This window comes from Syngnathus floridae, chromosome 7, assembly GCF_059516105.1.
Source record: "Syngnathus floridae isolate MCC-2025c chromosome 7, RoL_Sflo_1.0, whole genome shotgun sequence".
NCBI lineage: Eukaryota > Metazoa > Chordata > Actinopteri > Syngnathiformes > Syngnathidae > Syngnathus > Syngnathus floridae.
In genome coordinates, this window is record NC_142419.1 from 12,572,925 (window position 1) to 12,587,880 (window position 14,956).

Below are 14,956 nucleotides of genomic sequence, written 5' to 3' on the forward strand. Positions count from 1 at the left end.
TTTTTTTTTTATGTGTGTGTGCGCGTGTGTGTGAGAGAGAGTGGGGTTGAAGGAGAATCACAAAGTGTTGATCAAGGTGTCTCATTTCCTCTCCTGATGACGCACAGTAGGACCCTAGTGAAATGTCCCAGTTGGTAAGCAGCATGTGATGTGTGATGTGAGTAAGTGTACTGTTTTTCTACTCTTTGTTTTTTACCAGTGATCTCAAGGGTGGGCTTGATATTCCAGTTAAGATGTGTGCATGTTTGCACATGTTCTATCTGGGACAAGCTCGATTTCCAATGTACGCTGAGGGTACATTGTGTTAATTACATGCTTATTTTAGGAATATTTTCTTTCTCAGGGAATTCAACTGTGCAGAAAACAAAAGTAGTTTTTCCATGGACTGTTAATAGTTTGGATCCTTGGGGTAAATTTCGGTCAAGATTGTTTCTTGATGTGACACTAATAAGACACAGGATCGGTAATGCATTTTCAAATAGATGGAACCTTATGATTGTCACATTTGCTTGTTTCCTGGGCTCTATCAATTTCATGCCCTGGCCACTCAGATAATTACTGAAGCAGCTCAGGCATTTGACTTTTTATTTTGTTGTTGAATGAGCGAAGCAAACCTTTCAAGCCATCAAACTGATTCAACTTTTCATTATCTTTCTGCTTTCTACACTGAATGAATTTTTTCTGTTTCATATGGCCAGTATAGTCTTATAGCTATTTTATTTTATTTTATTTTTTTATTTTATTTGATTTTATTCATACATAATCCAGCACACTAACCAACAATATAACTGTAATGAAAATTGGAACTCTATTTTTTTTTTCTTTCATGTGTCAAAGGTTGAACTGATATGACAACTTGGTTCAAGGTCAATGTTCAAGTATTTCAGAAAATAGATTTTTTGAAAATAGATAGATGGTTACAATCAGGAATGTGTGCAAATAAACTTGTCTCATAATGGTCCTGTTTTGGGTGTAATTTCCTTTGTGTCTGTATAACTTCCTGTTTCTGTCAAGCCCTGATGGATAGGTGGTTCAAAAATGAGGAATTGAAAATATTTATTTATCAGACCTGTAATCTAAAAGCAGTGGAGAGAAGAAATAGCATTAACAAAATGGTAGGAGGGGATCTGAATAACTGTTGGCAAATAAATGAATTCTCTCGCCTTATGTTTTCTTTTTTGTGAGGTTGCATTTCAGTTTTGATGTCCTTGGCAACGGCACAGCACGCAACAGGCTGATAAGAATTCTTTGGCTTCATACGGTGGGGCAGGGGAATTGAAATTGTGACATAATTACATTCAAGCAACATGCACCACAAAAAAATATGTACATTACAAAAAGCCAATGGTTTAAAGTTAAGCCTTTGGTACATGTTATAAATGTCATGCAGGGAGAGATGGAGGGGAAGTCCTCCTTGAGAAGGAGGAGAAGTGGGCGGTACTTGCTCCAGCTCCATCCAATCAGAGAAAAGGGACTGGACTTAGAGGACAGCAAGTAGGGAGCAAAGCAGCAGCAGTCACAGACAGAGAGGACGGAGAGCATGTTAGTGAACGAGGGAGAGGAAGGGAGTGAAAGGAAAGCCGAGAGATGCAATGCTTCACAGTCTGTGGACTCCTCTGCTGCAAAACTCTTCTCATTAAACAGCACCTTGTGTTCAGGAAGATCAACGCATTGATGCATTGCAGGAGCTGGGGATGCAGATAGTTCACCTTGGCCTCAAGTCCAACAGTACCAATTTGGACCTTTTTGGGATCTACCAACTAAGTAGCCTTCCTCAAAGAGCTGCATTGATTCCGCCATACCAAGAAAAAGTAGACAGTGTCCGTTGTCTCATAAGAACTTACCAAACTGATTCTGATTTTGAAGATTTGAAGGCGGTCACCCTGGAAGCCCAAAAGGCCACCATCAAGGATTCACCAAGGAGTCCAGGAGCCAACGTGACCTTGGAGCAATTGTCACCTGAATCCACTCTGGAGGCGCCCAGCATGTCTCAATCCAGAGGGCGTTTACACAATAAAAAAGCCGGCATTCGAGCTGCTGTCATCCTGATTGGACTCCTACACAAGTCTCGTAAAGCCAAAGAGAAGGAGAAGGAGAAAGAAGAGAGTGAAGGGTGGGTGAAGTTTATTTTCTGATGACACTTGCAAGGTTGTGCAGGTAGTTTATTGGAGTGTATGAGACAGTATGCTTCTGCTGGCTGGCTGCCCAAAAATGGACACACAAATACACACATTAGTCCATCATGCTTGTGAAGTTGTGAAAAAAAGTTTATGGGTTGTAATTTATGATAAGTCACATCTATGTACCACTTTGCATGTTCCGTTTGGTTGAGTGGATTTATATTTACAGTTTTATTGTAGGTCCTCTTTTTATTGGTGCCTGCTATCGTGTAGTCTGTTGGAGAGTGTGTGTGTGTGTGTGTGTGTCTAGTCCACACTCTAGTGCATTTGGGTCAGTGGAAATAAAAGAGGGGAAAAGATGGAGAGGAAGAGCGGCAACAGAGTTAGGAGTGAACAAAGGTCCATTCTGAGTGGTTTTGAAGAGCAAACATTCAGTCGAGTATATTGAGTGAACGGAAGAAAGACATTAACCAAACTGTAAAAGAGGAACATGGGAAAAATAAAAAAAGGTTGTTACTAGCTGAGCAAAAGCCGTTGTTGAGTATATAAGGGGAAAAAGTTCCCACTTATCTATTCCTGTACTGTATATCTACTTCTGGACAATTGTTACAGTACACTCAAGAATCTTGAGTGGGTACTCGTCGAAGGCCGTGCTGATTGTGTAGTGGTCGCTAGTTTTAGTACAGTGCGAACACATGCTTGAATGTTTCCTAACTCGCTGGAAGATTGCGTACGATGGATGTGTGTAATAGTAACAGCTGGACTTGAATTAAGATAAAAGCTACCAATGAAGCGTGCCAACGTTGGCCATTGGTTGCAAACTATGTAAACCGGGTTGTGTTTGTACCATCTGGTAAAAGGGAAAGTTCTCGGATGTTGTAAATACTGGAGGGGGGGGGTTACTAGTTGTGACGGCCCAGGCTTGATCCTCGAATTGGAATAAAATGCCACAGATGAAAGCGTATCCACGGTATCGCTGACCTTACCTCACCTCCGGTTGTTTGTGTTATCGTGTGACACTTGGATTGCCGTTAGCACAAAGGGTCCAAAGGTTTTACATTTATTCTGTTTTTTTTTACTCATTGTCATTTAATAACAACCTGGAAGATTGACATTCAGTTGGAATAACAACAAGCACATAAGTAATTTTGATTTGCACTTCAAGCAATTTTTTGCTTTTTTGGTCGTGTGTTTAAGAGTCAAGGATTATCAAATATTGCCTTGAGCAACAATAAACACCCAACAACATTGGGGGTCCGCCATTGTGGTTCTAATAATGACATAAGCTTGGCACACTGGTTTGGCTGTCTCCAAACACACAAAAAAACAATATTTGTCCTTGGCAAATTATTTCTCTGTTGTCACAGTGCTTCTTGGCAATAAACTTGATTACCTTTGGAACGTCTTTTTATTTCTCTTCTGACTCGTGCCGCAATTGTAAGGAACGTGCACGACATGTGTGACAAGGAGGTGCCAGGCTTGCAGACATGATTTATCCAACAAGTCTAATATTTATTCTCAAGAAGCCTTTTTTTTCCAATAAATAAATCATTTCCCTCACTCAAATTTCCTCGCTTATTTTATTATGTTCACTTGTTGCCGGGCAAAGTTCATCAGGCTCCATTTCCTTTGACTAATTGGCATTTACCAGTCCAACCCACAAAGGCTGCTTAAATGGCAAACCGCGGGGCTGACAGTACCATGCCCTCGGAGAGACTCCAGAACAGCACTAAGAATGATGAAATAACATCATTTATACTCAGTCATGATGTAATTGAATCAGAGCTCTCTATTAAATAGAAAATACATATTGGAACAAAAGAACAGTGTTTCCATGTGGCGCTGCCCTTCTGCTCCTAATGCATTGCTACCGTGTGTGCCTTTGATTTGTGTTATGGCTTCAGTGTGTTTTCTCTGCTTCATAGCCAATGGCAAGCATATACACGGGATCAGGACAGTTGAAATAGCTTGAGGCAGTCATATAAAAAAAGACAGCACGGCTGTCATTTCTATTGCTGTAGCGGGTGTCACATGAGGAGGGCAATTTCGGACAGTTTGAACTTGCTGTTGTTGTTCTGTCTGCACCATTTCAGACTTTTATATCACCGCTATTTGTCTTTGTGTCGCAGCAAGTACCTTAAATGGGATTTTTACTTTGATACAAACAAGTGTTCTGATAGGCACGGTGACATATATTGTATGCAAATGTTCCTTTCTGAGTCTCGAGTGTGTTCTGCTCACTCTTCTTATCGCCATGCTGGTAGGAATGTGATGTGTATTTACTCTCCATTAAGTTGAACAGCATGAGGCCAGCTGCTTCTATCTGAATGTGTATACTCTCCATGTGTAGACCTTCCACTGAGTCTTGTTTGTTTGTGTATATCTGCGTGTGTGTGCATGTTTGAGTGTGTTTGTTTACAATTTGTGTATATAAGTTGCGTATAAGTGAAGCTCCATACTCTCATCCACAGTGCTGGTTGGAAAAAGTGCTTTGTGGTCACATATTGTTCACTTGGTGTGTGTTTTTTCATAACATAACATAACATAACATAACATAACATAACATAACATATAACAAAACATAACATAACATAATATTAATATAATATATTGTCTTTCTTGATGATGATGACGATGATGATGATAATAATAATAATTCTTCCTTAAAACTAACATCATCAGACTCACTTTCTAATGAGTGCGCTGTCTTAAAATCCTATGAAAAATTATAAATTAATAATCCTTCATTTAGCAATGATTGGTGATTGAAAGAGGGGCAAAAATGTTTGTGCAAGTGCCCTGATGACTTAACAACTTTGTGACATGCAAGCCCTCATAACACTCAACATACTTTGACGAGCCAAGAGTGTTGTCCAGTATCGAACGGTGGGCTCGGAACTGGCCTGGCAAGCATGGCCGCATTCCGTATGGTGCTTGTGTGCGTTATGTCCGGCTGCTTGTTTTTACCTGCGGAAGGGGAGCCCAGAGTGTAAAAAAAACAAGCAAGCACTCAAGACAGCATGTTTGTGACACACAAAAACAACACAAATAACCCCCCCCCCCCCCAGCCCTCCACGCCAACAACTTGACTGAGCAATCAAGGACTGTTTATCTGCAGCTAACACTTTCATTCAGTGCCATTTTGTGATCCCCAGAAAATCCAATGCAACTGTGCTTATCTTGTGCAAAGCCATCAGTAATTAATTTAGTTTTATTCCAGGGTCCAGAGAACCAACGGTTTGTATAGAAACCTTAAAAGCAAATTTTCCGTCATATATCCTTGCTAAGGTAACAGTTTGCAATTGGTGATGCTTTTAGCAGGAACATTGGCTGCTGTGGGATTGCCTTGACACCTACTTTGCTGATCTTTCAAAGTGATGGACCAGCCTAGACACATTTCCTTTGCTTCCCTTTACTTTTTTTTAGTTGCCTTTCTAATTTTTGTGTACTGGCAATTAACTATACCAAGATAAAATCATTCTAACATTTTTTTCTGTTTGAGAAATTGATGTATTATGCTTCACTGGTTTTGTTTTATCTGCTTTTCCCAGCCGTGTGATGTATTTTGGCTTGTTTTGTTAAACCCCCGACAACACAAGATTTATTCCCCATCACAAAAGACATTCAGGCAAGTTTCTTGACAGTTACATAACTTTGAAAGACTTCAAATATATTCCATCAAACACAAAACATAGTGAGCAAATACAAATCAGCTGGAGGTCACTTGTCAAGATGTTCAAAATTCAGGAGATGTTTAAAGATTGTGATAAACATCAATAGCAGTTTCTTTAAAGAATGTCACTGTTTATCAACAACATAATAAAACTATTTTAAAAAAACGGTTATATATATGTACATCGACAGTTAGTTTCACAGTCTTTTGTCTTTTTTCTATCATAATGACCATTTAAAAGCAGGCCTTTAATTTCGTATCATTTCCATCTGACTTACAATTAAGATTCTTGTCAAAAAATATACTGAGATATACTAAACAAATTCTACATAGTGCATTTTTATTAACCTAAGCATCAGATATTTAAAAACAAATGTCTCCTTGCTTTTTGGCCACTTTATACACTTTGGTCCCCTATCCCATATTCTGCTTTTTTTTTTTTTTTTTTTTACTGACTTACTGTTATTTCCATTACATTCCTCCATAACTCAATTTTTCCTCCCTCAATACTCAATGGCTATTTTTCCTTGAACTACTCAACTGCCCTTTTATGTGTTACCCCTTTTAAAATGTGTTAATAAGTTAAACAGAACCAAATATGGTACCAAAGAAACATGAATACGCAATATATGGATCCAGTTTCACTCAACCTTAAAAGGAAAAATAAAAGAATAAACATGCTTGTTGGCATGCGTGTTTGTTGACAACACTCAGCTTTGTCTCAGGGTGTAATGGATGGGTTAGTATTGTCTCTAACAAGTGTCCAGAGACCCCCCTCAAAGACAGCCCCGCTCAGGGGATTGAAAGCTCTATTTTTAGTCTGCAGATTCATTTATTCACTCTCCATAGCATGCTCTCTTTCAGCAATCTGTCTGACATCCATTCACTCTGCACCTCTCCCGCCCTCTCAATAGCCCTCTCTCCCTTTCTGCAGGACCTTTTTTTTTTGCTCCAATGTGCTTATCAGCTCGTCTGAAGTAGTGGGGCGATTTGTAAAGAGAAGTATTCAATGTCCACTGACAGATTCTTTTGTACTCACTCAGTCAGACTGGGCAAAATCGTTGAAGAAAAAAAAAGGAAGCTCTGTGGAAAATGAACAGAAATTGATAGAGTTGATAGGATCTCAAGTGAAAAAAAAAATAGAAAAGTAACTAGCATTCAATCAAGGATACAAGAAGAAAAATACTAGCAACGTACTTAGGGCCAAACTTGTCAGGAGCGAACCCAGCGAATCTCGGACAGACCAAGTTTTAAATATTTTCTTAAACCAGCACATATTTTTCATACAGTACAATCCTTGCAAAAGTATATTCCCTTCTTCTATTCTGGTTCCCTAGGATTTACTTTTGCAGCGGTTTGCCGTATGGGATGACTTAAGGCAAATATTTTGTCGCTAAACCAACCTGGTTGCTATGGATGCAAAAGCATGACACACACTTTCCTTTCCTGGGACGGTCGGGTGCATGTGTGGCTGGGATGGTGAGAATTTTTACTTTGTGGCTTCAGTTGCATATTTTCAGTAATTACTTGGAGTATGTTTTAGAGAGGGAAAGTGTTAGGGCTGACCGATTATGAAAAAAATATTAATCACAATTATTTTGGTAATAATTGAAATCGTTATTTAAATGATTATTTTTGGGTACAAAATATGAAAATGTTTAATTGTAAAAAAAAATATTAAGACAAATATGTAGTTCCTTTTGGACCAAAGAAAATGTATAAAAATAAATCAGTTTAAAAAAGGTGCTAAATTCAAGTATGGTTTCCTTGTATAAACAAATAAATAAATTGAGCATATTAATAAACATTGTCTTACGATTATGCCATTTTTTTTAAACACACAGTGTAATAATCGGAATTGAAATTGAATTTCAATTAATTGCACAGCCCTATTAAGAACCAACAAATCATTATGAAGTGATGAATAGTCACGTTAATTATTAATTTAAAAGTGATTTTTACCCAATGATCTTGAAGCCAACAACCATAGATTGTAAATCTGTTCAATATTCACGATCACAAATTCTCAAGTGAATTATGGGTTTTTATCCCTAATCATATGCAGACTTGCTCACATTTAAAGGTCGAAAACCTGCAATTACCTGGCTTGACATCTTTTACTTTCACAGTGTTCCTTTCCTCACAAATTGTTTTTTATCACTCCCGTAGCCGTCGGTATGTCTAAGGTAGTTGTTATTTCATCAGTAAAAGACCAAATGTCAAGGACAGGATGTGCTCCATCTCTTCAAAAACCCTTCCAGCCACAGTTGTCTCCGAACAAGCAAATCATTTTTTTTTACAGGTCAGGAGTTTACGAACTGTTCTTAAGGGCTGATTGGTTTTCAAGTTCCATTTTAGACACTCAGGGAACATGTGGCATTCACCCACAAATAAGAAACACATCACATAAATACTCAGTCTTGTACGTTTAGCGTTACATAGCATGATCTGTTTTTACAATTGGGGACTATTATAGGACCTGGAATGCAATTAGAATAACTTTGGTTAACTTGATTCAATCAGATTCCGGCGATTTACATCTGCCTTTGAAAAATATTTCTCCACAATCGGTCTCATGCAAAGCAAAATGAACAGCCAACCAGGTTTGCTCATTGGGCAGCCAGATTCTTGGGCGTGCCCGTTTACTAGATGTGCTTCCACATCTCTCAACCTTTAGTAAATTGGGCAAGAAGTCACCAGCTGCTCCAAGGAATTAAAGCGGGAGCCTTTCTGATATGCTTCATAAAGACTAAGATTACTTTTGCAATCTCCACCTGCAAGAAGGGTCACTGCTCATTTGTACCAGGGCCTTTGTCACGCTTTAAGTGTTTTCTTTCACTTACTTGTTCACCTATCTGGTTGAAGTTTTTTTCCAATTACAAAAAAAGCAATGTATGTTTTGTTTTTGTTTTTCTTGTGGAGGTGTGGGCCAAGAAAGACAATATATTATATTAACATGTTATGTTATGTTATGTTATGTTATGTTATGTTATGTTATGTTATGTTATGTTATGTTATGTTATGTTATGTTATGTTTTTTTCTGTGTGGATCCAAATAGAAGTGAAAAACTGTATGACCATGTGATGTCACCCGTCATCTAAATGTATTATTTACTTTATCATAAACATCATTGAAATGACTTTTTTTTTTAAACTCCCCAGGAAACAGGAGCTGTTGAACATCTCCACCGTCCCTCTAGGAGAATGTCCCCCATCACCGCCTCGCACCGCTCCTCCCAGCATGAAGGTAGGATGTTCATGTATTTGAGCTAAACTTGCATTCCCGTTCACCTCAATGTCTTCATATTTAAGATGCTTTCCGTGTTAGTCCCATTAAAGAAGCGAAGAATTTCAGTGATGGTTATAAATGATGATGTTAAAATGTGGACAGTTTATATGATCACATTGAAGTTCAGGAAAGTAGCTTATGTGCTATTATTTTTATTTTAGGTTTGATCTTTTATTAATCATTTCCCAGGTTTTGTTTGCTACGATTTCCCTGGAGGAAGATTTTCAGAGCAATACATAAAGAAACAGTATCCACAGAAACCCATCTCAGTCTTGACAGCATGTCACCTTGAACAAAGCTGTAATTATTGGGAGAAATAGTGTGGAAAGGAGTGGAGGAAGTGAAGAATGAATTCTTCTCATGGCATCAAAAACACAAAAGATGACTGAATTTGGAGATTATGTGTAGCTGTGCTGTACGTGTAAGCCATCAGCAGTCATGTTCGGACATGTGTACCGGGCTGGACTGGCTATCTGGCATACGGGGCAGAAACACGATGAGCTGGCGTCTTTTGGGGCCAATGTGGTGCTGTCAGTCATTTTCATCCATTTAAGAGACCCGGCTCACAATTTAGAGGGCGCAACCCATTAATTCATTTACAAAGCTACACTGTGTGTGTGCTCACCACATGTGTTTTATGAAGAAAGATTAACACTGGTCCAACCTGTTTTATGCTTTGGAAACACTCAAGTCAACTGCCTGACTTGACTTTCCTGTTTAAGGCATATAGACTTTATAAAGATTAGACGAGGATTAAATATGGGCAAGAGAACGTGTCTATGCAAGCTGGAGCTAAACAAATGACGCTGCAGGGATGTACTTTACGTATTTTAGCTGCTGCCTTTGAGGTTTAACCTTATTTGGACTCAGAGAAGCCAGGTAATCAATGATTGAAAATAATTTTTAGGGTGATCTTTTATTGTTTTGTTTACTCATATATATGAATTGTAAAAGCAATATATAGATAAAGATGCACGTATCGTTTTGCATGACGTCATATTTACGTAATAACTTCTATAAATGTGCGACTGTATCAAAACAGTGCCTTTGAGGAAAGTAACACATTAACACAGTTGAGTTTGTAGCTCAGGTGTCAGGAGTCAGAGTGCTTGGTTTTTGTGGTTAGTCTATGGTGGTTTTTGCACCCGCTAATGCAAAGATGATGCTAAATTTGGAAGAGGTATTTTTGAACAAGCCTTTGTGAAGGTGCAAACAACATTACAGTGGATGAAGGAGGATGCAGAGTGAATAATGTTTCTGGGAGAAAACAACATCTGAATTATTCCAGGAATTAAAGCGTTAAGTATTGTGCTAAACATGGACAGCAAAAATAATCATTATTACTGTCATGAGGGGTTCGGACCAAGCCGATTGACTGTGACCTACAAAGTATCCAGTGTTGACCTTCAAGACACAATAAAAATAAATAAAATAAAGTAAAATAATAATGTATTCGCCTTATGAGGTAATTTAACTGAAGGCACGAATGGGATTTGGACCCTGGATCCTGCCAACTGAGTTCCATGGGAGAGCACCATGTCATGATTAAAAGCGTTATCTCAATTTGACTAGTTATCTGTTTTATTTAGTTTTCCACTCCAATCTCCATCCTGTTAATATTAACCCTGTGATAAGCCAGGTAGGAGTAGTATGGACTTCTTGAAAGTGAAAGGAGGGGGTGGTTGATTTATGAGTTTTCATCAAAAGTAATTTCAGGAACACTGGTTTTATTGGTGCTCTGAAAATGTTGTAATCTGTTGCTTTTTACTGCTGGGAGCATTCGAATGGTTGTAAAATGTCTTTCAAGATATATCTGTCTGGAGGAGAAATACACTTTCAAGGCATGACTTACTTTACTGTCACATGCTTCTGTAGTTCAGACTGTTCCTCAAAATCAGTGTGTGACTGCTCAGTATCAGGAAATGCTTCCGTTAATTTTGTCCTATCACACGACTCTTCTTGAACAAGTTTAACTTCACCATCAATTGCAGAACAGTCCATGCTTGCATTGCATGTGCCAAAACGTGCACAAACACAAATGTGCAGGGCGTATTCACCCTCACAGCTTGTTTATGTGACAAGGTGGAACTCTCCTGGGAGGAAGGTGTGTAAATGCATTTAGGGAAGCGCAGCGCACATATACTTGTTTGTGTTCCTCTTTGAGGTTGCTTATCGCACTGAGTGTACATGGGTGTGAGAAAAGGGCGCTGCCGTCTTGACTCACTAATGCAGCAAAAACACAAGGAAGTTGACTGGCAGACCTGCTCTTATCAGAAAAGCTCATATACAGTAAATATACAGTAAGATATTTAAAGGCAAAACTTTGAATTGGTATTTGATGTCAAGGTAATGTTGCTGATGGTGACTCAGATTTCTTTTTTGTTTTTCAGTCTGCGGAATTCTTCGATATGCTGGAGAGAATGCAGGTATGAGATTGAAATTTTGTCTTTGTGCATCTAACCTCATTTTTAAATCAAACATAATAGACCAAGGTGTTTTGACACCCCATATGAATAAATTAATCCGACAAGGGTTTGACTTTTTCACAATATCTTGTTCCACCTTTGAGGGAACAGTTTGGAGAAGACCCTTGTTTGTCATCATTTGTTTGCTTCAAATGTCTTAAAAGCAGTAACTCATCCCACATGTCTGACTGTCGCATCTCTAACCAAATTCTAGTCAAAAAGATGAGTCAAACGTTGATTCAATCAGTCAACGAGATGGCCGCAGTTGCTTGCTTTTATTAATTTAGTATGCGGTAAGCAAAAGCATAACGTTACCAGATAGCATCTTATTCTTTGTAAGGAATTTTTATTGATTTTTTTTCCACCCTCCTTTCCTGTGACCCCTTTGTTCCCTGCGTGGGTTCCCAAGGGCACAGGCTCGGAAAAGTGTGAGCACAGATGGGGGTATAAAATGGAGAGGAGGAGGCATGAAAAGCACGGAAATATACTGAAGGGGAATGGAATAAGTGGTCAAAAGTAACGTTTGAGGATTGAAGAACTGATAGACCTCAAAGGTGCATAAAATAGTCACTAGTTAGATATGCATGATTAGCATAAAAAGGAACCATCGCTTAATGGCAACCCACAATTATTATATTTTTCATTTTTGCCAACATTTCAACCTTAACAAAAGATTAAGTGTCATTTTAATTATCATTTGTGTTTTTTTCTCACTCCGCTGAATGGCTTGTAGAAATTACTTTGCTCCATCCAGCGCAGCCTTTGAATGCTTTTGAATGCTATCAAGAAGCTCGCTCCCCCACTAAATGGTTATGTTAAGTAGATAAAAGGTGTGTCATCCTTTCAACGGGATCCGTGAGAACATCATGGAGACATTTTGCAAACACGATCAGGGAATAACAGCCAATCAATGCGGCCCAATGATCAGATGGCCTGTTACGCACCAAGACCTATCTATCGTCCTCATCCATCTTCTCTGAACCTTGGCTTGCATCGATCTGTTCTTGACCACCCAAAAAAACTCAACAATGGCAACTGTGTGTTTTCAAGTCATCTTTGTGCCTTTGAAAGGTGGCACTGATTGAAGGTCACGTTTTTAGACCTCATTTATTTCTTTTTCTTTTTTTATTCCCCTACTTTCCACCTCGTCCTCCACTCCTCTTTGTCTGTCTGAGAAAGAAAATTGAATCCTCTTAAGCGCGTCTTTGTGATCAGTTTTCTTTTGTGGACAATGGAGCCAGTGTGACTGTAAAGGCTGTGCTGTCAATATGCACACAAACACACACATACACACCATTACTGACATTCAAGTGAGTACATTTATGTATGATCTTGCTGGCGCCGATGGATGGTGAAGCGTCTGCCGTCAGAAATCACTTTGTGTTCCTCTCAGAAAACTGCCAGATTGTCAATATTATAATGTATTCATCTGATTTCTTTTTAAAGGCATTTTTTTTTAAGGTAAAACCAAAATAAAATATACATTGAGTGTATACATACGCCCACATGCTGCAGTGTCTCGACGAGACTTAATCGATTGTCAAATGCTGAAAGAAACATTTATCCTGGCGGGATTCTGAGCTGAACGTGAGAGGATGACTAAGTGTCGGTACTACCTGCTTGTGTGCGGTAAAAAGAGCATTAGCATGTATGACTCACTGTGTTTTCATCCAACTAAAAAAAAAAAAAATAAAAATCTGAACAAACACCTTGTAAAAGAAAAATAGAACTGTGATAACATCATTGTACTTCACCCAAGTTGGCACAAGTTGAATGCGTTCTTAAAATTAAAATAAAAAAACGGGGGCAGTCCATGCGAAGTTCTGAATTGCAGAATTGTTCACACCCACGTCTTTGTTAATTTCAAGCAATCACCAGCTGGTATTGGTTAGTTGAAGTTAACACCCCCGTTTACATGGAAGCATGTGTGCAAATGACAAACTGAAGGGAACCAACAATCAGGAGAGCAGCAAGTCAGCAAGGAAAGTTATGCGAATCTCTCAGAGAAATATTTTTTTGCAGTCAAACCCGTGCATGAATGTCATTGGTGGACTTGACTAGACTGTGTAAAAATCTAATCAAGTCGGACTTATTCTAATTATGAGCAATTCATTTGACAATCGCCACAGGTCTTTTGTCTGGTCTCAGCAAAGGGTAAGTTTGGGCACAAAAATAAAAATCATTCAAATAAGGACAAATTCAAATTGGAGTCAGGACATTTGCATTAAATTAGAATCAAGCACTTCAACCTCCAGGCTAAGAACGTTTCTTGAATGTGATGTAGAGTTTTCAAAAAGTTCTCTTTCTACTCAATACCCATTGTTGGCATCATTACAAATTAACCTCTGACCGCTGTGCTTTTCCGTCCTCATGCTGCAAATGGATTCAGGTCCCTAAAGTTGAAGAGACCAAAAAATGGAAGGTGTGACCCATCACACTCATCAGCTTGTGTTGTGACGTCTCTCCTCGATGTCTTTGTCCTCTCTCTGTCACCTGTCAAGGCTTTCGCGTTGGAAAATCAATTGGCTCCTGATCTAACTGATCATAAATTGAAAGAACTCCAACTGCATATTGATCTGTAGCGGCTCCTGCTACTGCAGAGTCAAAAGGATTAGCCAGCAGTATTTTGGAGGTCGTACCCTGAAATTGTGCCACAGTATGCAAAGAACTGTTAGTCACCTTAATCAATATTTGTTGGAGGTTATTGCATCATTGTCTCATCTTTAATCCCACAAGTTTGGTCCTTCAGCTCTAATTTCCTACATGTGTTCCCTTAATGTCAACCAAAATGTAAACTAGTGTACATTGTTTTTCACAGGATGACTATATTCCCTATCCACGGATAGAAGATGTGAGTATCTCATTCACCTTGATGTGAAGAGACTAGTGCATGATCAGAGTGTTTACATTTTTGTTCTAGGTCCTCGAAAAAGGTGGCCCATATCCCCAAGTAATCTTGCCGCAGTTTGGTGGCTACTGGATTGAAGATGCGGAGGCACCAGCTGGGACACCCTCGTCTTCAGAGTCCAGTTTCTGTGAAGACGAGGATGGAGGAGAAGGTATGAGTCCCGGTGAGGGACACAGCTATCGTCTGGAGTGCAACAGCACAGCACGGGCGTATCGCAAACACTTTCTGGGCAAGGTGAGTGTTTGTTCTCTGAGCTTTCTATATATGGGTCAGCTGTTAATGAAAGTGTGACTAATGTGTATCTTTGTGCAGGAGCACATGAACTACTACTGCACTGGCAGCAGCATAGGGAACCTCATCATGTCCCTGAAGCATGAGGAGGTTGAGGGCCAAGAATTATTGCGCATTATGCTCAGGTACCAATTGGGTTTAATTTACAATATGCTCAGTAGCAGCCACTACAAAATGAGTCATTGCTCACTACCTCGACGTTAAAAAACA

At 39.0% G+C, this 14,956-nt stretch overlaps 1 protein-coding gene across 9 annotated transcripts in view; it reads left to right on the forward strand.

Moving 5' to 3' along the window:
- The window catches only part of LOC148395310 (rap1 GTPase-activating protein 2-like), a 35,134-nt gene that overhangs the window by 13,096 nt on the left and 7,082 nt on the right, over nucleotides 1–14,956 (forward strand). For 2 of the 9 annotated variants that reach the window (XM_088381047.1, XM_088381049.1), the window contains exons 1-7: nucleotides 1,512–2,113; nucleotides 8,956–9,040; nucleotides 11,473–11,508; nucleotides 13,937–13,969; nucleotides 14,366–14,398; nucleotides 14,468–14,689; nucleotides 14,768–14,871. In XM_088381047.1, coding sequence (XP_088237173.1) covers nucleotides 1,695–2,113; nucleotides 8,956–9,040; nucleotides 11,473–11,508; nucleotides 13,937–13,969; nucleotides 14,366–14,398; nucleotides 14,468–14,689; nucleotides 14,768–14,871 — 932 coding nt within the window. In that variant the 5' untranslated portion in view covers nucleotides 1,512–1,694. Of the gene's footprint in view, nucleotides 1–1,511; nucleotides 2,114–8,955; nucleotides 9,041–9,720; nucleotides 9,962–11,472; nucleotides 11,509–11,556; nucleotides 13,702–13,936; nucleotides 13,970–14,365; nucleotides 14,399–14,467; nucleotides 14,690–14,767; nucleotides 14,872–14,956 lie in introns of those variants that run through there. The other 7 variants (XM_088381048.1, XM_088381055.1, XM_088381051.1 and 4 more) reach the window with 7 other exon arrangements.